Genomic DNA, 25,493 nt, shown 5'->3' on the forward strand with positions numbered 1-25,493 from the left:
CAGAACACACAGACATTTTTTGGCAACTTATTTTGTAGAAGTTAACATATCAATAATGTAAATTTGTAACATGATAAATTAACACCACTATTTTTTTCAATGGCATTAATACGTTCTCCTAGTTTGACCCTTTGACCATTTGTAGTTCCAGGCTGAAGTCCAGCTGCATGGGCACTATAACTTGCTATGACAACTGTGGTCGTCTCATTCAAATAAACATTTAACATGGCAAGTCCCATTAATAAATCATGATAAAACCAATGATACTACTGCCATGGTGAATTTGTTTATTACAGAAATACAGGCAGCTGATGCCGCTACAAGCCTTAAATGTCCATGCTAAAGCTATAGCTGCCATAAAATGTTATAAATGGCTTAATGAAATTCATTTAACCTAAGGGCCACAGAAAGCTTTTGCTCAACCAGCCTAATGTGGCAAGCTATGGCATATTACGTATGTAACCTTGTATGTCCATTTTCGTATTTTTTCAGTTTTTGACACATGCATAAATATGTGTAATATATATATATGGTACTTGTAAGGTTTTTTAAGGTTTATTTAAAGTTATGTTTTTTTTATACTGTATCTGCATATCAGAAAATTAGGTCTGTTTATACAACATTACTAAACTCACAACAACAAAAAAACAATAACAATTCAGTCTATCAAAAGGCAACATGGTCCCAATGTTATATCTTCATATTTACATATAAAGTGACTACATGTTGTTGTCTTTCAGGCTCTTTGGTATTTCACACAGAAGATATTTTGTCATGTTTATTATAACACAATAACCAGGCCTTTTACTAAAATCAGTACCACAGCTGGGAGCCACCTAGGCAGCATAACAAGGCATAACATAGGCAGCATAACTGTGGTTCCAAAGATGACATTAAAAATTTTTGAACACATTTTGATAGTGCATACCTTCTATGTAATTTCATATATGGAAAAAAAAACATTGCTTTCATGTTGCTCTTCAAAAGTAATGGACTTCAGATAAAAGTTTTATTACTGCATTATAGTAACAATAAGCCTTGGTCTTTACACTGTTTGCTCTGCACATAAGCATCCTGTAATCACAAAGGCAATGGAAAAAAATATTTGTCAGTAATTGAAATGTGTGCTGAAAGGTTCATCACATGGAAACAGAGTCAGGAATGCCAGAGCCTGACAGACACAACTGATGCCATATCAACTTATGAAGCAAAAGAACTGTGAGATGGCTGTGATTAAGTTCTTTTAGCTTTGCTGGTGTCTTGCTAAGGTATTTGTTCAGATGCGTCATTTGTTTGCAGAGAAGTTCAATATCCCACAGTTACATCCATATTCGATAGAATCCCAGCACTACTGTGAGACACGTGAACACTGAACCTGGGAAAGTCAGAAATAATAAAACAGGAATCAGGAATATGTTTCTGAAGCAGCTGGTCTGACATAAGCACTCTAAAAGAGTTACAGTATTTTGGTTGCTGAAGGCTTCAATCATACTAAAGGTAAAAGAAAAAATATATATAAAGAGATTTGTGTGGAGCAACTTGTTTTTCTATTTTTTTTATATTCTTGAAATAAATGTGATTCTGAAAAGCTTTTTGATTCTCTTATTAGAAAATGTTGGTCCTAGGTTCTTTACACCATCTGCACTTGCCCTCCAAAACAAAAGATGTAACTATAGTAACAGGCATTTTAATAACATTGCTATAAAGGATCTGTTCCCATGTGAATTAAATTTTGATTATAAAAAAGACTTATTGACACAGAAGTCTAATCTAACTGTTCAGACAAAGGTTACATTGCTGCACATCAGATACACATTAGATTTCAGTACCACATATGAAAAAGGCCCAAATCAGATTTGAAAACATACAATTCAATGTGGGTTTTTTGCTGTTCACACTGCAAACTCAATCACATATTTAAAATAATAAGAAACTGAATATTTACAATTAGGTGCTGAAATTCTATGGACATCTAATATGCAGCAACGTGGCCTCTACTGAACAGTCGGATTAGAATTCAATTTAATTTTCCATCAATCTTCATCATAATCACGCTAGTGAAAACAGAACCCTTACAGCAACATCACGAAAAGCCTGTTACAATGGTTATATTTTGTATATTTCATGCAGAAGGACGTGCACGACAAGCATGATCAGTGTAACCAAGTAAGCATGGCATAGTCTAGTGGAAGAAATAAAAAACAGCTATTTTAAATCATGTTTAGCGCAGACATCAAATGTGCTTCACAAAGTCTCGTCATCCAGTAGCGTCAGTTTTTGACAACGAGTTTGTGTACCTTTTCTAGCGTTCTTCTTTGTGGCAGGTTGATCAACCTCCACAATTTTAAAGTAGCTGTTTGTCGCCAAAGTTTAAAGTAGCAGTTTACTCAGCTGATTCTGACACCATATGAAAGGGGATTATATTAGTCGTATAGAATGACATGTCTTTGTGTTAGATGAGTGTCGGGTAAAGCGTTGCTCTTTTGCGTATGTGGGTCAGTGTAGATTAATATCAAATTCAGGTCACATAAAAAATGAAACGTAAAAAATGCAAAAAAAAAAGAAAGAAAAAAATTAGACCTTGTACTATTTTGTAAATGTATGGATGTCAGATTTGTAGCCCAAAGGGGCTTGTGTGGTTAAGGTAGTGTGCCCAATGCTAAATCCTTCTGCTGAGATTTGTATCGGAATATACTTCACTGAAAATATTTGAGAAATCTGATTCTCAAAGAACAGATGAATGAGGTGATTTTTTTTCTCCCCCATTACACTGTAATGTATAATCCAATCTTGTGTTTTTGAGGTAATGTGGTGCTGACAGGTGCTCAATATTCTCTGAGCATGATGAGACACTAAATGATGCTTGGGACAAACCATTTGTCACTAAAAAGAGGCAATGTGTAATGGAGGAGAGAGCTAACAGAGAGGTTCTCAACTCTCTTGGGGAGCCTCTGGCCTGCAGTTTCTCACTATTCTCTGCCTAAAAACACCTGATTCAGCTCCTCAGGGTATCATCATGCCCTTCATGACTTCGACCAGGTGTGCGAACAAAGAATATTTAAAATATGGGCAGCATTTGAAACTTTATAAGTGTATACTGCATGCTACTCTTCATCAGCAGTATCCGGTAAACGACAAAAGCCATGTGCCGTATTACAGGGAAAGACTGCAATAGTATCTGTTCAGTAAGTTTATAACTTACTACTATTCAATGACTTATGATAAATAGATGATGAAACAAACCTAAAGACCAGCATTTTGGGATACAGTCTAATCATGAAGATAGCTCTGCTGCATACTGGAATACTTGGCCAGAGCAGTAAGTAAGTTTTCTGGGTATATCTGATGTTCTGGAGAAATTCTTGTCCGCTGCGTACTGGACACTACCTGCTACTTTTTGGCACAATCAGTACGCGAGCAGTATGTAGTAGAAATTTCAAACACAGCCATAGGGATCCCCAGAACTGGAGTTGAGAAACATTGATGCAAATAAGGTTAAGTTATTAAGAAACAAACAGAAAAATCTGTTACCTGCCAGATATTTGATACTGTCTAATTTGTGAGACTCCAACATGGTTTTCAAGCCGGCCACTTCGGTGTCGATTTTCACGTTGTTGAGAGACACATGACGGTCTTGCTCATTAAGCTGGGAAAGAAATAAACCTTACAGCAACATGTTCAACACCAAGATGATCATGACATTTGTCAGCAGATTAACAACACAGAGAACAAGGATGTTAGCTGCCAATATAGAGTGTACATAAGGTGTTTTAACAGAATAATGCACAGACATAATAAATCATAAACAAATTAATTTACCATCTCCATCATTTCATTCCTTGTCTCCAGGAGCTTCTTTTCATGTTCTGCTTTCTGAAATGACAACAGCTTTAGAATATAGAAACACCAGCAGGAAACTTCTTCACTTTATTTGCATTATCCTACAGTAATACTCTTGATTCAGGAAATGCATGACTCACCATCTCCTTCACCTGACTTTTTTCCGAGTTCATATCCAACTTGTTGTCCAAGCGTACTTTGTTCATCACATCCTAGCAGTTCAGAAAATCAAGTAAGCACATGTTAAGACTGCAGCTGGGTCACAACTCACCTCACCTTTAGGCAGTTAAATTGTGTATCATCATCATCATCATCATCTTTAACTGCTTTGTCCAGAATTTCAGGCAGTCAGGCACATATGTGCTTCCATTACAGAAAACTTGCTGTAATTCTACAGCAAAACACAATTAGCTCAATTTGTACAGTTCACCTTAAATTAAACTTAATCCAGGTAATTAATCAAAGTAACATTCAATAATTTTTATCAGTTAAATGATCTTGCTCTGTCAAACTCAGTTTGAGCACAAAAGGTCACTATAGCAAATTCTATTTAACTAATTGCCACTTCTTGTCTCATTCGCCCTATCATGTGGCACCAGCTAATCTGGGGTGTGAAGGCAAGTGCTCATGTAATGTCATAGGACAGCAAAAACATCTGGAGCAGAGCACTGACTGCCTAATTCTGTACATCAAAATAGCACACACCCATGACTGTAGATGGACAGAAAGAGAGGAGCTAAGCCATTCTTCTCATCCAGAAAGCAGCTGTGCTCTCTTGAATGACAGAATGCAACCAGCTTAACCATCTTAGGCAGCTGCATTTCTCATTAAGGATATGGGGGGTTAATGATATAAAAAAGCATAAATATACACCTACAAAGAGCTGGATTTTCAGCTGCCCAAGCTCAACCTTGATTCTCTGTGAAAAGAAGTACACAAACACAGATGACTAACAAAACTGTTAACATAGTTCATAATAATAATTAAAATGGTTAAAAAGTCAGTCACCCTCACAAATAATAACACTTCTGTAAGACTGTGTTTTAAAATACCCATTTATCTCTAAGCCAATGTCAAACTTGACAAATAGTAAAAAGAAACTGGCAATAGAATTTAGTTCAATAATATCAGATATTTGACCTGATCTTATACTTTTTTTTATTCCAGTTTTGGGAACTCTCATTTCTTTGGCTTTGTTGACTGGAAATGAAATACATTAAGGGAGATCTCTGACTTTTGCACAGTACTATACATATCATAAAGAAAACCTAGACAGTTACTTCATTCTCTGCCAGTAATGCAGAGAATTCACTTTTCTCCAAGATGATCATGTCCTTTTTCACTGCAGCGATGTGAGACATGACCTTCTGCAGCATGATTTCCTGTCAAATAGCATAGAGAGGTAAGAAATAAAGAATAAGTTTGAGAAACAAGAATTTCACAGATTAGTGGAAATAATTCATGGAAAAATATCTGCATTTCCAGAATTATTTCAACACAAAAAATGTCATCTCATCATCTATCTTGAGAACAATCTAAATTAGATAAAGCATTCTGTGTGGACCCAAGAAATTACTGTTAAATGTCAAGGTTTCCAACTTAAAACTGAATAGAGAGTTTCCAAATTCTGTTACAAAAAAACAAAGATTTAACCCATTCAACATCTGCAGCTTTCAAACATTCAACTGAAGAGCAAATCTCAGAACAATGACAAAATTCTTACCTGCTGAGTCTTTGTGACCATGTCACCATAAATGACATCCATGTTGGAGTTGGTTGTGTTGACCAGCATCTTGACGATAACCTCAGCCTGTTGGCTTGTGAACCCTGAGGGAAAAAAATCACTTTAATTACTGATTCTGGATCAGCTTAAGACATTATATCAGCAATTTTAATGGAAATAAAAGAAATTTTCAAATGAAAAGACACATTCTAACCACTCTCTTCCATCAGCTGACACATTACATGTGTATCAAACATAAGTTTTCTGTGGCCAGACTTCGCGAGGTCTGTCCTACCCAGGTCGTACTGCATGGCTTTGATAGAGGTGCTCAACTCTGCAATGAAATGTTTGAGGGATACATGTTAGTACAGCATTTCAAAAATATGCATATCAAATAATGCTACAAAACTTTTTTCATATCATGCAGATGTGCTTACTGCTTCTTGTTTGCATTAAGCACTTTTAAAGGTATCATTATGTCATCTTTCCCTTCTTCACCATTAGCGAGTCATATTGATAACAATATCCAAAATGTTCCAAAAAACAAAAAAGTGTAATGCAACAATGTAAATACTTGGGCAGATACATAAATTCGCCAATGACAAATGGCTTGTGTAAAAGTAAATAAAGAGAAACAGAACCATAAAATACAGTACAAAAACTAGTCTTTTGCTAGTCAAACATGAGGTTAATGCAGGCTGCTTTCTTTCCTTGACAGAAAAGAGTGTAACTTGCTAAGTTACAGACATGAAGCCATCAGACAGTGTAGAGAATAATAGTTCTAATTTCTGCTCAGCACATGGTGGATATCATATTTGGGAATGTTTAAGGTTGTCTCATGTATGACAAATGAAAAGAAGATGTGCTTTTTGAGTGTTTTTTCCACCCAGGTGGTCTTTTCTGTGTTTGTTTGTCACCATTGTGGAATCACTGCCACATTTTGGTAACTCCACAATAAATATATCACATCGATTATCCAAATAAGAGAACGAGAAGCATTATGTAGGCGTTTTTCGTACAATTGGTGCCCTCTAAGAATCTGATTATTACAGAAAAATGCTGGTTTACATAAATATTGCAGTTACCTGACACTGACTGGCATTTTGATGAAGTAGACAGGCTTATACTCTGGCAAAGCTAAAAACATCTTTATTTGTGGAGCACAACTGCTTGTATAACATAATAGTATCCTAAGATATTTAATTCTCTTAAACTTTATCTGATACGGTTGTGCTTACTGAAATACCTGTTTTGGGTTGCAGTCTTCTCAGTTGTAGCCCCTCTGCACTGCACAGTTGCATGATTTTCTGCTCTACACCTGATTCAGTTCATAAAGGATGACTGGCTAATATGCAGGAAAGCCCCCCAGTATATGCATTTGCAGTCACATACTTAGACATCTAAGACCATAGGTGTCTCTACTGACCCCTCCAGTATTGATGATTTCACATTTTAAACATGTAGGTAAGTGCAAGGTTAGGTCTACAAAGAGAAATTGTGTGGCACAACTTATTTAGTTTATGAATAGGTATAAAATCAGTAGCATCTTGAGGCAGTGAAGCTTTCCTTTGTATCGAAAAGGGTTGAGTACTAGAAGCTTTTAAAACCAGTGCTCATTAATGACACTTAGTGGTCGAAAGCATGAACAGCAGCCATAAATCTACTCAGTTTTGGTTCTGTTTTAGGACAGGGGTGCACCACTCCAGGCCTGGAGGACCAGTCGCCAGATGTGCTGTTCCAGCATAGTTTGGTATTGCCTTAGTCAAACAAACCCACTAAACCTGGCAATTACCAGAGGAGTTGAATTATGTGGGCTAACTGTTCTGAACACTGGCCCTCCAGGACTAGAGTTGTGCACAGATATTTAAAACCAAATCATTCATTTATAAAGAAATAAAGTAATTAGTAATGTAAATGTGACGCTGGGATATGTTACTTGATAAAAGTAGATGATATAGCAAAAATATAATATTGCGATACTAATAATATAATATTGCGTATCATTTTCATGATACACGATATGTCACGACATTTATTTTTTTTAAACATCTGATTGGTTGGAACAGAGAAAAAAGATCCAGTTTTGCTACATTTTTAAAATACTATCAAGAACTGTAAACACAATGATTTTTATTCAATATTTGGAGTACTGTGTTGCACTAAATCCAGTTAAACAGGACTAATTTTGCTCTCTTTACAATGAAACATGCAGTTGGTCAGTGTTCTACAAGAACTGACGATATCCACATTATGTTCAGAAAAGCATACTGTTTTGTGACCTAAATTATCACGATAACGATAAATATAGTCATATTGCCCAGACCTAGAGGTTCAAACAGCTTACAGCTGTTATTTATAGCAAATCTCGTGACAAACCTATGCATAATCTTCGCATATGGCACTGCCCTAGTCTTTCACATACTATTTCATAGACAAGGTGTGTCACATATGAAATCTACATCAAGATATAACTGTTTGGAATTGGCTTGAAATCATGAAGTCATGAGGACCCGCCAGTTCGCTTGTCTTGTATCAGTTTCCAAAGCAGTCACGTGGTTGAATCCCAAACGAAGCCTCGGTGATCACGGTTGTTTGTGGATAGTAAAGCGATGTGTGTTATTTTTTTGACACATGCTCTTCAGTATCAACTGTAACATCACAAAATAGGGGTTTTCTATTATAAATCAATTATTATAAAGTAATAATGTGGGAGTAAATGTTGACCACTGGGTCCCCGTCATGATGCCTGTACACAGAGGTAACTGATGTCAGTCAGGTTAACGTTACCTCTGAACAGCAGGCGCCGCAGGCCTTTCATGAACGAGACTCTTTCCGCCCCAGAGTGAACCTGCGTCCCATTAAGCGGAGGTCCGACTGCAAAAGTCAGATGTGTTGTCGCTTTCTGGCAGAACGAGAACAGTTTGTGAAAACTGTGGGTCTCTTCACGAAGCCCGAGCCGCTGTCCGTTCACCTCCAGCGCTGGCGGAGGTGGAGGGGGGAGCTCCGCTCTGCCGCACCGCCTCAGAGCAGCGGCGCGGCGAACAGACACCGCCAGAGCTCCGCGGGTCGCGCTGCCACAGTGAAAACGACAAGAGCAGCGTTTATTTAGACCCTCTAAAGCGCTCAGAGGAGCCACGGTGTGAGGACGTTTCACCAGCATCGTTCACCGTGTTTCGTGTTACTTCAGTGACCAAAACGGTAAAAAGAAAAGAAAAAAAGCCCTTCAGACTTTCTGCTCTTCGACAGGCCACAACTTCCTGATTTGAGGGCGTGAGAAATGACGTCACCACAAGAAACTTACATTAAAACAAGTTCATCAAAATAGTGATAGACTTCAATGCAAAATATGCACATTTATTAGAGCTAGGATTTAATACATTTTATGAAGATTTGCCTTTCTTTCTCCTCCAAAACAGGTTATGTTGATGTGATAAAAAACAATAACACAATTAACACAATTTACACACACACAATGTTTTACTATACAACTGCAGTAGTATATATATATATATATATATATATATATATATATATATATATATATATATATATATATAATGAGAATAATATATATATATATATATATATATATATATATATATATAATAATGAGAATAATAATAGTGACTGGGGAATTTCATTGATTTTTGAACATTTTTTCTGCACAATTGAGCTGTTGAGTTGTCCCTGAGAATGGTTTGATGTAAAATGGTTCATTTTAGAGAAACTCACAGATTTCTTTACAGTGGTGGTGATAGGAACCAGGTGTCACAACACAAATAAAGCCATATAAGTTTTCTTTGGAGACTATTTTTGTCTCAGCACCTTGCATTTACCTCTCTGCCATAAATACATAATAGGCCAATCCATCCTCAGAATTACTGTAAAACAATGCATCAGACATCAGGTAGCATATTCATAACCATTTCATATAATAACTTTCTGTGAGGGAGCTTTTAAGATGCATTAAACTCTTTGGAGATCTGGTTCCTATGACCACCACTGTGAGCAATTGGTAAATATCTCAAGAACAAAGCACTTCAAAACAAACTACTCAAATATTTTTATGTAATAAACATGTAATTGCTGAATTACAGAAATATAGATGGAATTTCCGTTTATGCTATAGAAATACACGGCCTGAAGGAGACGTCATTTGCACTATTAACGGTTATATTACAAACCTGAGCCTAACAAGTTCGATGAAAAACTGGATCCTGTCAGTAACAGTGAGCCACTAGGTGGCCCTAAATATATACTTTTTATTTATTTATTTATTTATTTATTTATCTTTCAAAATTTATTGTTGGAAAGTGTGGGAGGGTGGGTTTTAGACCCCAGGTACAATGTCATTATGGGCCACCAAATGTTCAGAAATGGCTCAGACCTTGAGCATTTAACAACAATTTTATATTAGAAATATTTTTTATTGGCATTAAGCTAAAAGAAAATCTCAGTGTTAGGATTGTACAAAAAACTGAGAAAAATCCTGAGGAGCGTTTTCCTTTTTTGAAGTTTGTGTATGCACATACATGTCAGCTCTTCCAAAAACAATTATATAAATTCTTTACTTGATAGTCTTCACTTTTTTCTTTGTGCTTTTTCTGTTTTGTATTCACAACAGCAACTTTTCCTGCATCATTCAGAAAATAACATCTACTGTTTCATTTACTTCATATCTCATGCTGCATCCCTATATAGAAAAATATATATTCCAAGTGTATTTCTAAAATAGATTTTTGCAAAATATTTTTGTTAAATATATATTTTTAAATGCCCTTATTTATATTTGTTGTTATATTTTTCAATTGTATGTAGTTTTAGCAAAGGTTGCAGATATAACTCAATATACATGAACTCAGTGAACAGTACTGACTTCTGTGTTTTGCATTGTACTTTGCATTAACCATGTTTGTATACGCAAAATATGTTTCAAATAAACAAGATATCAAATCATAACTGCATTTTCATAGTTTATTAATACGTACAACACTTGCCTTTACCATGTTAAAGGTTCATTTGCTAGTAATTAAATTAAAATACTGGAATAAAAATTCATTTCAAAAGGTATCCAAACAGTATTATAGTGCATTAGATTTTGGCTATTTTCACACATTTTCAAATGTATTTTATGAATCCATTTACATACATTTATTTTTCTGTGGTACATTTCTGGGGGAAATATTTCCCCATACATTTAAAAAAAAATGCATTTTAAAATATATTTGTTTAATATGTCAGTACATTTTGAAATACGTTTTAGTGTTTGGAATGTTTTTTGGCTTGGGTTGCAATGTATTTCAAATGCATTTCAAAAATATAAAACTATATGTCCATATTTTGTTTCCATATAGACCCAAATTAGGCGCAAAATGTGTTTGATATGTAGAGAGCTCACACAACACTTTCATCATAGACTTACCTTTTCAGCAACTTTAAATGAGAGCACGTCAGTGTTTGTTCTGGATATTTTGTTTATTCATTTGTTTATTTTCACATAAGCAAGAATAAAGACTGTGTGAAATGGAAGAAGGAACAAAGTTTAGGTGTATGCTTGGGTGGGTGCACATTTATTCACACATTGTACAAAATGAATTATTGCTTTCAAGGTATGTAATTAAGGAAATAAAGGAAAATGTCAATTTCTTATGATACAATACTTGCAGTAAAATACATAATGAGCACACTTATTGCGCCTCTGTTGTAGATAACTAATAAAACATCACAATATACAAAAGTGTGATTGCTTTTCCATGGTGTGCTCGACTGTAAGCTTAAACAAGTCCATGACTGATGGAAAATTCACCAGTTATAATCATCTTATTGAAGGCCATAGTAGCCTATGAGACTCAACTCCCCATTTACGCTAGATTATTGATACATCTTGCCAGATTCCTCCTATTTGAAGCTTTTCAATCTCTTATTTTCATGCTGAATGTTTCAAAACTTGCAAACACCACAAAATGGATGCTAGACTCACTAGCAACTAGCTAGCTTCTCTTATTACAGAAATGAGCACTACTGTCTTCAGTGTTCATGGCAACTGAGGTTTACAGGGTTTCTTCTCCTGGCAAAACCACAAAATGGCATGCAGTAATGAAAGGAACCATAGAGGGTGTGATGTATTGTTTGTGATGGTGTGCTCAATATAAACTCCACATCATCTAATAGTGTTCTTGTAAAAGTCATCCAAAGATGCTTTTTGACCATCACTAGAGAAAAAGTTTAATTAGTCAAAATAATATCCTCAAAAATTGTCCTTTTTTGGTCAACGAATATGAGACCGCTGGTTGATAATGACCAGCGGTCTCATATTCGTTGACCAAAAAATGGCGTCTTGACCAGCTTTCACCAGAGATTTTGGAAAGTATAGTATATTTACTGGCTCTGAGCTGCTGCTCTCTACCACCTCCATCTGGACATAATCCTTACTGCATATTTGTAATATACTCTAAGTATGTGGACACACGCCAGCACGCTTGTATGAGAATGTTTGACATCCCATTCCAAAACCATGGGCATTGATATGAAGTCGCCACCTCTTTTCACGTACAACAGCCTCCACTCTTTCCACGCGATTTTGCAATATGTCTGTGGAAGTTGTGCCCATTCAGTCAAAAGAGCATTTGTGAGGTCAGGCACTGATGTTGGACGAGAAGGCCTGACTCATAATCTATGTTTCAATTCCCAAAGGTGTTCAGTGGGGTCAAGATCAGGGCTCTGGGAAGGACTTAAATAAAAGCATTTACAGTTGACTGGAGCAGATCTGTCTTGTGGCACAGGTGGCATCTTATGACAGTGTCACATTTAAAGTCACTGAGCTCTTCAGAATGACCCATTCTACTGTCAGTGTTAGTCTGTAGAGAATGCACGGCTATGTGCTTGATTTTATACACCTGTCAGCAATGAGTTTGGCTGAAACACCTGAATTAATTAGCAGTGGTGTTCACTGTGTTCACAGTGTTTGGCCATATAGTGTAACAATATTTAAGTTGTATGTTGACTATTCATTTCCTCAAACCAATTACACATTTTTGGCTTTAGCTTAACCTTGGATCAAGAGACAATCACACTGGAACTCATACTAGGAAAAATATCATAAATATGCTGTCCAGGGTCAGGGTCAGTGCTAAAGTCTTCAAATGTAAACTATCCATCATGCTAATATTTCTTGGATAAAAAAGCATATTTTTTGGGAGAGCAGAGAAGCCAAATTGCTGCGATAAGATACTAAACTTGAGCATTTCCACACTGCGAAAACTGCTGTCGCTGACCATCTCCTTAAAGAAACACTTCTCTGAGGTCACTTTTTAGGAGGCTTTGGAAGAGGCATCACCATCCTCTCCAAGCAATACACGTGAAACACATGGTGCATTTGAAAGCTGCATCAAGGCTGCATTTCAGGCCAGAAACACCACACACACAGAGAGCACCACGGCAACGACGGCCACGCCACACAGCAGCAGCACCACAAACATCTGGCTGCGGTCACAAAAGCTCCCAGACACATCTTCATCGACAGACAGGAGTGCTAGCGACGCACTGTCAGCGCTAACTGGATCAGCATACTGAGGTCCTCTTGCTTCCACTGTCCAGCGCAGCACGTTGACCTTCATCTCCATGTCCTCCAGAGTGCAGTCCACTTGTGCAATCTCCTGCTCCAGCTGGCTCTGGTCCAGGCCCTCCATGCTGGCTGTCTGCACATCACTGTGCTCTTGCAGGTCAGGCATGCTCAGGGCACGGGCTGCTACTTCAGTGGCACCTCCTGCATTAAACAGTCGATCCGTCAATCAGTGCAAATGCAGTTTATAATATAAACTTTACAAAATGGCTGACGAAGGCAAAAAAAAAAGGGGCTTTGTAGAAGCTAAGCACTAAACCACATTCTTGGCACTAGCCCAACATTAAATGTTGAATATCTGTGTTGTATATGTCTAAAGAATAATTTGGTTAAAAATCAAATTTACATATTTGTCCCTTTACACCAATACAGATGATCAGCCAAGACATGTTTGGTGTCCCGAGTTTGTTCCTTTAGGTTTGAGCTTCAGCTCAACGTAACGTAGCTAACGAGTAATGGAAGCTTAAATGCACCAATTAGCACTGTGTAAGTTACATGCCTAAATCAGTGCACACTTCTAAGAAACCTTAAGTAGACTTGTTTGTGTGGCTTCTGTTCTCTATAAAGATGGGCAAAAACCTGAGCTGCAGCCAAAATGAAGGCTTATTTGAGTTCTAGGCATAGCTGTGTGTAAACTTTTCTCAGCAGGTAGCACTGGTATTTTAAAAGTTGGAAGTGTTGTTGAACTACATTTCTTTCAGCAAACAACTACATAAAAACTCTTCTAAAAAGTATTAATCTTAATAAGTGGTAAGGTTAATTGTTATGTAATATGTGATTTCTTTTCATTTTATCAGTTAATTCTTAAAAAGAGCTGCCGTTACTTCATCTGGCAAACTGTAAAGTCTTAAATCATAAAATGTTTTACATCTGAAATCATGGCCCCAAAGTAAACATTTTGGGCACAAGACTCTTTGTGTACAAACATCTGGATTTGTTATAAAGTGTTAGAATTACCTGATGGACTACAACTGCCAGAAATATTACACCACTATTAGGCCACAGCCCTGCATTTTAGAGCAGGAAGTGAGACTCTCATGGCCACGTGGTGAGCAGTTAAATCCCATTGCTTTGAAGTAAATGCGTCCCAAAGTCTGAAAATCAGCATGTGACATTATGAATTGTCACTACCGAAACACATATTTTATGCAGTTAAGTTTACCTTTTTTGCTTTAATAAAAATATTCTGGTTTTGTATGTGTGCAACTGCTGTATTTGTTAGCCATGTACCAGCTAGCTTTGTGGGTTCAAAATTAGCAAAAATTGTTATTACCAAACAATCATCACCGAAACATTTGGTAAAATTTTGGACGCATTAGTATTGTGTTGGTAGTAATATTTTAATAAACATTTTAATAAAATATAGATAATCGAGGTATGGGGTCACTCAAAGCTAAAATTCAAGTCAGTTAAATGTCCAAAATCTCCTTTTAACTCTGACTTTGAACTAATTCAGTAGAATTATCCATATAGCATAATCCTAATGAGAGAGTAGGGGTCCATTTCAATCACTGCCATGGACAAAATTCACAATTCAAGATGGTGTTGTTACTGTCATTAGCTATGCAACATACTTTTTCACACTTGTTGGCTACTCTCAACTAAAGAAGCAAATTTATGACACAAATTGTGTCTTGGCTTTTTAACTATATTTGGGGTGAGTGGAAATTTATGTAAATTAAATTTATCAACTATTCCTCTAAAGTTACGCTATGTACGTTTTGGGGATTAGGAGACCTCTCTGGTGGAATTTTGTAGTTGCACACCACACACAGAAGAATATTTTATAACATCGGTTGAGCTTATAAATCTGATGATTGCAAGCATGTGGAAAGACTATTCAAAGAGAACTTGGTGAAGGACATGTCTTCTGAAGGACATGTCTTCTGAGGATGTAAGTGAATTATCTACTCTTGTCATCATATCCTCATCAGTATAACATTGATTTTGCAATTGAGATCTAAACATCGAGCTGGAGCTTCTTTCTGAGACTGCGCATGTGATGTTAATACATAAACACATATGACGTGGTCAGAAAAACTCCAGCGATTCTTAACCTGATGTGTCTGACTTTTAAATGATTATTTGAGACTCAAAAGGGTGACTCACAGCAGCGCATTCACACCATATTTTGTTGTTTTTTCCTCGTCACTCAGTAATGCTATGTCTTGCTGTTTTAACATTAATTCTAACAAAAAAAACCTTACATAGTGCAGCTTTAAAGTTTTCACAATGCAGTGGACAGAGGATATTGGACTTATTGGTTGATAGGCTATTACAAATGCCCTTATATAATCATAGAGTGTGTTTTGGATTAGGTGAGAATTGGGCCAGTCATACTGAGTCACACATCAAGTACTGATCCAAGAACATAAACGTTGGAAATCATGGCACCATCACACAGACGCACTTCCATGTGCTCACCCTGCATGCCAGTCTGCACCATAGCACTGTTTTTGGCCACTGAGAAACAGTTGCCGATGTGGTAGACCTTGCACATGTCTGCGTGGAAGAGCTCCAGGCAGGAGGAGAAGGCCACCCACTGCAGCTCTGTCTCTTTCCTCTCCTCCTCAGACAGCGCTTTGTCCCGCAGTCGGGCAGTTAGATGGTTGCGGCAGGACAGTGCGAGTGTCTGAGCACGCTCTCTGGTCTGACGGAGCTCCTGCCGCAGACTCACACTGTCTGTAGAGCTACCGATGCAGGAGGCCAGGTGCCGGTAACATGCCACCACCTATATGATCAGAGAAGAAACAGAACATAAATGTACACTTTCGTGATCTTGCTTAACTACACTCTGACATGGTATACACACAGATTGTCAAGGGAACAAAAGTAATTGTATTCATATTCTCATTCATATCAATCAAAATCTCAGTTTCCTCTTAAAGGGCCCAGGTCCTACACTTTCTTGTATTTTATCTTTTTCCCCTCTGGTCACTTATAACATTTGTGTGGTTTTATGTACCAAACCAGTTATGAATCTTTTTTAAATGATCATTTTCCAACCTCTCTTTACCCCTTATGGTATACGTAAGTTGAGTGTAGAAAGAAGAAGGTGTTCCTGATAAAGTGCTCAGTAAGTGTATATGACATCATGAAAGCAGTGCATTTTCACATCTTAATAATACTTTATCAATTTCAAAAAGTGAGGAAATTTGCTTTTTTATGCAATGAACCCTTTAATGCTGATCAAATAGTGGGTACTGTGAATCTGATATTTGAAAATCTATGTGTAATGTGTCCAAGCGTTCACAATGAATCTCAGAGCATGCTGAAAAAGAGATGCATTAACTTAACTCAACTGTGTATATCATTTCCAGATGAATATAATGTTATTCAATAAAATGATTTCGTCTTGAGGTTTACTTACTTTTGGCGATAAACATATTAAAATAATATATTTTATTTAAGTGGGAGTGATGTACACTTTTCAATTAAGCAAAATTCAATGCATAACTTTTTTTCAGTGTAGTTGTCAGTGAGTCAAAGATGAGTTTGGCTTTGCATGTCAGACCACTGTGTGCAACAAATATTACTGATAAGCTACTTGTCATAAGAGGTCTATTTCAGGGTGAGTATTATTGCTCTGTGCTTTAACCCAGCACTCCATGAGACTTTTGCAAGATTTAGACATACACTTGCATCTTAGTTATCTACAAATTATATATGTATAATTGTATGCAAAGGTTTGCACACCCCATGCCAAATTACATGTTCTGTTGAAAATAAGTTAAGAGATCATCTACAGGGAAAAACATAATATGAGGTTTTTCTGAACATTTTAGTGCACATTTTTCATTTGTTTGCTGAGTTTAACAGATTGGAAAAAGTTAAACATGACCCATAAAATGTGCCAGAAATTTTGCACAGACCACATTTTTTATTTGTTTTTTTTTCAGATATGTTTAGCAAATAACAACAAAAAAATTACATTTAGCAAATAATTTAAAAAATTACATTAAAATTAAAGGCCGTCTAACTGAATGTCTGTCCGTCTGTCTGTTTATTTATTTATCTCTCTACTCTCTATTAATATTCCTGCTGGATATCAACACATAGATCTGTTTGCTGAATTCAGAATGCTTCCACTTGTAAGTTACAATGCAAGTAATTATGCAGTGGACCATAGCACATCCCAGCACAGAGTGCTTTTTTACCCTTAGGCTGGGACACGTGCCATTTCAAGATGCTTTCATGCTAACATGTCAGTGTTGCACTCAAAGAAATGAGGACACGGTAGGACTAAATCCTTAGATCTTAAGCAAAAATCAGCTTGTCATCATAGTTACATTTAATACATGTTTACACAGATCTTCTGTCAACCTACAATATTACAAGCTTCCAAGTGTTTACATATCGTCACTGTTGTGCAAAAACTTCTCCATTTTTGTGGTTTTCACTTCTTTGTATTATTTGAAAACTCCAGTTACCTTTTGAATTCTATTAAAATGTAATGCTGACTGGGTCAATGGAAATGGTCCAAAATGACTTAAATTTGGTTACATTAACATCCATTACAAGTCAAGCGCATCATCATTTTGTAGATACAAGGTGTTGTTCAGAGAGCGACAATAAGTATGAACAGACTCCTATTCTTTAACATACATAGCTTCATGTGTTTTATTTTTCCCAGATAGATTATATGCAAAGTTAACTAATCAGAAATGTAGTCTTTGCAGTCTTCATTCCTGTATTAATCCTAAACCACATTAAGGTATTGTGTAACTTATGCGACACAATTTAGCAAATTATTAGTTTGATCACTAACTAAATGAAACCCACCTTTGTGAGGGAGTCCACCGTGGCTTGCCCCTCTTGCAGGGGATGTGCAGACGTTCCTTCATCAGCAACCTTCGTATTAGAGAGTGGCATGAGGTTATGTGTTCAGGTGGACAGGGTCGTACCCCCGTCCTGCTATGTGAAAGGGTGAAAGTCTCACCCAGCTTTAATTCAACTCTCCAGCTTCACCTGCTCCTGCTTGTTTGGAGGCCAGGTAGGACCATAGTCATCCTTACCATCCCAAACTTAACTAGCAAACAGATGCTGTTTAAAGTTCACTGCATCTAAAACCACTTAAAAAAGAAAATATATCATCCAGAACTCCTGTGGGGAAAAAAAGATGAAAAAAATGACGACAAAGTGTCCAAACAGCTCAACAGAAAAGGAAGAGAAAAGGGAGAGGGATTGCAGTGGCTAAGTAGCGAGCGGTGTTGTGTTAATCCAGCAGTTGACCCCTGTGTCCTGACGTAGGCCAGCTAGGGTGGCTAAGCTCATTATCTGCTGCTGAGATTTGCAGCGATGCTGGAACCTGAGAACACACCACCACCTCAACTCCATAAATGACCCTCTCTATCAATGCCTGCCAATCCCTCTCTCCCTCTCTCCCTCTCCCTCTCTCTCTCTCTCTCTCTCTCTCTCTCTCTCTCTCTCTCTCACTTTCTCTCTTTTGAGTAAAATACAGTGTGGGGGTCTTTTCTTTGCTTCTATTGTTGGTACACTGGTATGTCCAGCTCAAGGGTGATGTCATCTCATATCTCCTATTAGTCTCCTAAAATGCATTAATGTTGTTTAAAAAATAATTGCTAGAATGAAAGAAAATGATATCAGTTATAATGTGTAGTGAAAAGTAGTCCAGACCAGTGATACACAAATGAAACTTGTGAAGGTAGTTACATCAAATTTCTTGCTTACAAAAGTTAGAATAAACAAAGTAATATAAATGGTGACAAAATTAATGATTAATCCAGATCACTAATCAAATAATACAAGACACATCAAATATATTTTGATAAAGTTATTTTGAACATGTTTTGTAATCTGACATGCACTTTAAAATGGTATGGTTATTGGCTTAAAAAATAATAAATAAATAAACAAATAAATAATGTAAAACATCTTTCAGAAGTTGGAAGAAATAAATGAATTTAATATAAAATTAAATTAAATCTCTAAATTAGATCTTTCATGCTGAGTTTTAGATTTATTTTTTTCATCCTCAGAGCTGAATTTTGTGAGTAGAGTGAGTCGAACTGTTTTAACATTTCCACTTTTGACCAGCACAATGGACAGTGTTGGTTTTGAACTTGAAACAGAGAGAAAAACACACACTTCTCTTGTCATTTAGCAAATAAAATTTAAAATCTGTGAAATTATGTGAAAGTATTGGCTTTCTGATCTGAAATCTGGCCTTGCTGTCTCTTTACATAAGTCCTTTACATAAAGGCATATGATTGGACAAATCACAGCACAGGACTGTTTCAGAAGCCACGCTCATTCTTGTTTATATTTATCGCAGAAATGCAAACATTTTTCCCCACAAACATTAATCAGCTTTACCATGTGCTTGTTTTTTTGGTCTGCTAAAATACTTTGCTGGGCCCACATCCGGCCCACAATCTGCCAGTTTGTTGGCCAAGTCTGTTTGCACATACAAGGAATTTGCGTTCACTTTAGCAGGCGGCCGTTCATTTCCTATGGGAGCTGGTGATTGTCGCTGCAATTTAGCCACAAGCAACACAGCGAGAAGCTACAAATTAATTTGAAATTGTCTTTAAAAAATTTGACTTAATTAAATTAACAATTGATTAATCAAATTTACAATATTTTCAAATGACCCCAAATGTAGTTGATCAGCGAAGACAAGTTTGGTGCCTAAATTGTGCTTCTTTAATTTAAAACTGGAGCTGCTAGGCTAACAGTGCTAACAAACACTGGATGTCAGTGGCCAACTATATATTTACAGTATTTACAAATAAAGAAAGAAAGAAGAAAAAAGCTTAAGTGCAAGTTGTCAAGTAACACGACACTGCTTATGTGCAGTAATAGTTTAAGAGTCAAGGCATGAAGAAAGACACTTCTCTGCTTGTTTTAACCCTCGTTTGCATTTCACATATCTTGCAAAAAAAGGAAAACACTGAAATGACTAAAGAGCATGTATAATGTATCTTAATAATCACATGAGAAGTGGAATGTATCAGTTTGCCAGTACTGTGCAAAAGTCTTTTTGCAAAGGCAGCTATGAAAAATACATCTCAGTATTTTTTATGTAAAAATATTATGTAACATTAGAATATAGTTACAAGAATACAGTTACAAAAAACAGGTTTAGTTCTTGATTCCTTGGTGAACTGTGAAGATTTGTTGAATTTCATCAGCAACACACTTGATTTGATTTAATGAAGGATTGATCAGCTGAAGCCAGTATTGGATGATAACAGTAAAATCTGTGAAAGGGGCTTTTTTGAGAAGACCTATGGAAATGGTTATGCTAACACACACATATATTGTTATATGCTATATTGTTTGTATATATTGTTATATACAACCCCATTTCAGAAAAAGTTGGGACGCTGTGCAAATTGTAAATAAAAACAAAATGTAATGATGTGCAAATCATTTAAATCCTATATTTAATTGAAAATAATACAAAGACAACATATCAAATGTTGAAAAATATATGCTCATTTTGAATTTGATGCCAACAACATGTTCCAAAAAAGTTGGGACGGGGGCAACAAAAGGCTGGTAAAGTTGTGTAATGCTAAAAAAAACACCTGGTGGTTAATTGACAACAGGTCAGTAACATGAATTAAAAACAGAAATGATTTCATATTGGAAATCACTGCATGGGCCCAGGAACTCTTCTGAAAACCACTGTCTCTGAAAACAGTTGATCACTGCATCCACAAATGCAAGTTAAAACTCTAAAATGCAAAGAAGAAACAACATATAAACAGGATCCAGAAATTCTGCCACCTTCTCTGGGCCCAAGCTCATTTAAAATGGACTAAGAGAAAGTGGAAAAGTGTCCTGTGGTCCAACAAATCAAAATTTTAAGTTCTTTTTGGAAATCATGGACGTTGTGTCCTCTGGGCTAAAGACCACTCAGCTTGTTATCAGTGCACAGTTCACAAGCCAGTATTCATGATGGTATAGGGGTGCATTTGTGCACATGGTGTGGGTGACTGGCACATCTGTGAAGGCACCATTAATGCTGAACGATATATACTACAATGTCAAACCTTATTCTACATGTATTACAACAGCATTGCTTTGTATTAAAAGAGTCTGGGTGCTAAACTGGCCTGCCTGCAGTCCAGAACTGTCACCACTGAAAATATTTGGTGTATTATGAAATGAAAAATACGACAAAGGAGACCTCAAACTGTTGAGCAGCTGAAATCCTATATCAAACAAGAATGTGAAAACATTTCACTTTCAAAACTACAGCAGTCGGTCTCCTCAGTTCCCAAACGCTTACAGAGTGTTGTTAGAGGGAGAGGTGATGCAGCTCAGTGGTAAACATGCCCTCGTCCCAACTTTTTTGGAACGTGTTGTTGGCATCAAATTCAAAATGGGCATATATTATAAAAAAAAAGAATAAAATTTCTCAGTTTCAATATTTGATTTTTTGTCTTTGTACTATTCTCAAGGAAATATAGGGTTTCATTGATTTGCACATTGTTGCAGTTTGTTTTTATTTACATTTTGCACAGCGTCCCAACGTTTTTGGAAATGGGGTTGTATATTGTAATGTTATTGTTATTGTTTTTAATAAATAAATGCATACTACCCAGATAACTGGCTTTACATCTAATGTTCTCAAATGTCTGAGACTGTTACAGTCCTGTAAAATGTGACTGAAAAGAAGTGGGCTATCCTCCTGTAACCTTACTGTAACATGTGTGTTCACTTTTATCAAGAAACACAATAGAACCCCCTTCACAAATAATAATAGCAGGGAAGAGGAAGATTAGTGCTTTGACATGAACTTGAACTGAAGTGACCTGAAAAGAGTGTCCTTTGTTAATTTGGCCTCTTTTTATATTGAGCTGTCCTGCAGCATTGGCTAATGGGCAGTGTCCCTTCAAAAGAGGTTTAACTCACGACAACTATGAATGCCCATTGAGGGCTTTTAATGAGTTATTTGTATGTACTGCATATCAGTAGTTTTTTTTTTTTAATTTATGGATTTGCGTGCTGCAAACAGGTGCACTGTGCTTATCATAAACCAAAAGGCTTTTATCAAAGGCCCCTCTTTTCTGCATATACAGTGCTTCATGGTTTAAGACCATATTACATAAACATATTGTCCTGATGAATAGAATTCATATACAAAACATACTGCTATAAAAATACTGAACTATTTTATCTGTAATTTAAGCTGAATTAGTCACACAAATAGACTAAGAGTAATTAAAAAGTGATAAATCCCTGCTTCCACGCTTACATCCTTTATGAAGGCCTGTCCATATGCTGTTATGAATCAATATATCAATATGACAACATATTGATCCAGATACATTACATTAGTTGCTCATTCTACATAAAACATAACAGGCAAGTAAGCATAAAGGCTGAGTGACCTCTGTGTCAGGACAAATCCGATTACATGCAGGTTGAAATAATCCCTGAAATATAGCTGCAGGATTGCCCTGGATATCGCATGTGAACCACTTCCTTAGTGAGCTGTATTTTTTTTTATTATATACATTGTTGGAAGTGGGATTTACACAAATATGAAATGTCAGTGCTATAATTAATACAGTCTTTATTAGAGAAATAAATGTGTTTTGCATAATGTAAGCTCTTATTCATTTCAAACCTATTTATAAACACTGATTGGCCACTTCAGTAAGTATACCTCCTTGTAGTTTTTTAAAAATAACATTTGAAAACATTTATCATACACATTTCAGTGATCTGTTAAGTTAATCGCTAAAGTAATTTCTCCTGCCACACACACATAGCACTGCCTGTCAGCCTTATATGTAACATAATCATGAATGTCACACTAATGTTAGTAAGTCAGGGCCAGCATTTCTCATTGCCCACCTGCTCGGAAATGTACTCTTCCACCTTAAGCAGCTTTTTCCATTCTTGTTTTTTTGGTGCACATTTTTTTCTGGTAATGCAAAAAAAAGTGATGAACTCTGTAGAGTACTTTGTTTTTTTAGCAACTAAAAGATTCACACCATTGCACTAAATATGATGCTCTAATCTCTCGCAGCTGATGTTGGCTTCTTATTGCATATGCACTCCACCTTAAATAGTGCAGCAGTTACATGCTAGCACCTGTACAGGCACCTGAATGGAACTGCAGCATCATTCAAGGTAGAATGGGATCTTCAGCTTCATCTGTTCTCTATCTACTGTACGATCAAACTGGGGTTGTAACACTGTTTACGTAAGTTTATACGTTAGCCCACCGTAACTGGCCCAAAATACTACTGGCCCATAGGGAATTCTCCTGCCTCTCCCAGTTACCCACTCCAGCTTTGCCCTGTAAGTACATGCTGATTATGTCATGACTCATGCAGGAGTTGTTCAGATCAGATATGTTCTTTGAAATACAATCATTTCCATGCTAATTATTTAATTGATTTTGTTTATGTTCTCTATGTTGCAGAATCTGAAGGCCCTGACAAAAGATGAAATCGGAACAGCAGTTTAAAACAGCAGTTTAAATGCATTTAGCACAAATCAGCCATATATCTCTCAGGATAAAATAACCTCCTCCTCTGTTTATAAGACGCAGTAAAAAAGTAACAGTAACACAGTATATCTCAGTGTAAGAAAATGTATGCTTTCTATATAGCAGAATCAAAACGTCTGAGACCACATTTAAAATCTCTTTGTTTGTTCTTGTCATTTAAACCTGGAAATAAACAACAGAAAGTTTTAGAATCTTGAAAAATTTAAAACAAAGAAAAGTTACATCCATTAAAACTAAATTATTTGAATATATTTGAAATTCAGCACTATTTAGGTTACTATTTAAACTGAAGCAAATTTGTGAAATTGACAGTGTTGAGGCCTCTGTACGAAAGAGTCAAGTTTTTTAGTCTTTTCTGTTGCAACACATGTTCAGATGAGGGGGATTTGATCTACTGAGGCTTTTGCGCAAACGTATTGAGTTCATGCCAGTTTCAGTGCACACTGTCATTAAAGCAAAATGAAGACATACCAAATACTAAGAAATTCTGAAATTCATGTAAAACTTCAGAGATTCTACTTTTCACTTAAATTGTTATGCTGATGATGCAATTTGCAATCAAAAACTTTGAAATAGCCTTTTCAGTTGTGTTCTCTCAGTGTACAGTTAGCATAATCAAAAGTTTTTGGAAAAGAGTAGTAGTTGATTTCAAGAGAGAAGAACAGAAAATAGAACAGAAATAAAAATGTTTATGTAGACATTGAAGGTGTAATGTGTATAATTGAGTGGCATCTAGAGGTGAAGTTACAGGTTGCAACCAACTGAATACCCCTCTCTCACTCCTCCCGCACCCATAACTTTCTGAGGTGTCCTTTTGCTTCTCCATGTTTTCACTTCTTTAACAACCAGAATTCACCCTCCTTTGCTTTTTCTTGTGCCAAAAACAGAAATGTGATCCTCCAACTGTCAAAATTTGGTTTCTCAAACTTCTCACAATACAAAATGGTTAACCAGCACTGGCAGCAACCACAGTTTTTCTTCTTTCTACATCTTTCAAGTGGTGCTATAGTGCCAACAAATTCAAACTCCTGCTTCAACAAAAAACGTCAAAGGCACTCTCTAGAGCCAGTGTTTGGTTTGTCTGTTCTGGGCTTCTGCAGAAACATGGCAGCGCAACAAGGTGGCAGAGGACCTGCTCCTTATGAAGATCTAAAGGGCTCATTATACGCATTAAACGGAAACACAACGTTTTGTAGTTACAGGTGATTATACATTGATGAAAACATGGTATTGTATACTATGTTCCATTTCTGCTAGTAGATCCCCCTAAATCGTACACACTGCACCTTTAATATCAACAGGAATGAGTTTGAACAGAATGTTGATGATAAACTAGCCTTATCGGTTTTGTTTGTTGAAAGCTGATCTTTGATACTGCATGTTTGTGCTAGCATGACTAGGATGCCTGTAAGTTGCATAAGAGGAAAAAATTGCAGGCGTCCTTTAGGACAGAAACTAACAAACATGTGCCTTATTTTTTTCACTTAGTAAAAACTGATTCAGTATTGCACAAGATTAAACATCCACTGCACAGGTACCTTATTCCAAAAAAAAAAAGAGATTCTTATAAATCCTGTATTAATCATACATATTAAAATCATTTAGAACATATTATGACATGCAGAATGTCTTATAATTGATGACATACTGTGATGTGCAAAAGTTTGGGCACCCCAAGCACACTGAACACTCTGGTGAAAATACACCCCCAGAGGACAGAGAGAATGCTGTGATATAACCAACACTAATCTGCAAAAGTTTGGGCACATCTGGTCAAATGACTCGTTTTGTTGATTTTCTAAGCGAAACTAAGT

The 25,493-nt window shown here is 36.5% G+C and overlaps 2 protein-coding genes across 3 annotated transcripts; both read right to left on the reverse strand.

Moving 5' to 3' along the window:
- Positions 1-765: 765 nt before the first annotated feature.
- mcur1 (mitochondrial calcium uniporter regulator 1) lies at positions 766-8,849 on the reverse strand. Of its 2 annotated transcripts, none has more exons than XM_036597146.1 (9): positions 8,351-8,849; positions 5,859-5,897; positions 5,564-5,667; positions 5,121-5,222; positions 4,718-4,759; positions 3,981-4,052; positions 3,820-3,873; positions 3,532-3,646; positions 766-1,375 (listed from the first exon to the last, which is right to left on the reverse strand). In XM_036597146.1, exons 1-9 carry the CDS (start codon positions 8,721-8,723, stop codon positions 1,320-1,322), a joined length of 957 nt encoding a protein of 318 aa, XP_036453039.1. In that variant the 5' UTR covers positions 8,724-8,849; the 3' UTR covers positions 766-1,319. The 2 variants fall into 2 exon arrangements, with proteins under 2 accessions (XP_036453039.1, XP_036453038.1); XM_036597145.1 differs by having other exon boundaries at positions 5,778-5,897.
- A 4,114-nt stretch (positions 8,850-12,963) lies between these two features.
- LOC118826437 (regulator of G protein signaling 9 binding protein) lies at positions 12,964-18,056 on the reverse strand. The gene is made up of 3 exons (XM_036597405.1): positions 17,967-18,056; positions 15,609-15,915; positions 12,964-13,328 (listed from the first exon to the last, which is right to left on the reverse strand). The coding sequence occupies exons 1-3, from the start codon at positions 18,054-18,056 to the stop codon at positions 12,964-12,966; spliced, it is 762 nt and encodes a 253-aa protein (XP_036453298.1).
- Positions 18,057-25,493: the final 7,437 nt, after the last annotated feature.

This window comes from Colossoma macropomum, unplaced genomic scaffold (assembly GCF_904425465.1).
Source record: "Colossoma macropomum unplaced genomic scaffold, Colossoma_macropomum, whole genome shotgun sequence".
NCBI lineage: Eukaryota > Metazoa > Chordata > Actinopteri > Characiformes > Serrasalmidae > Colossoma > Colossoma macropomum.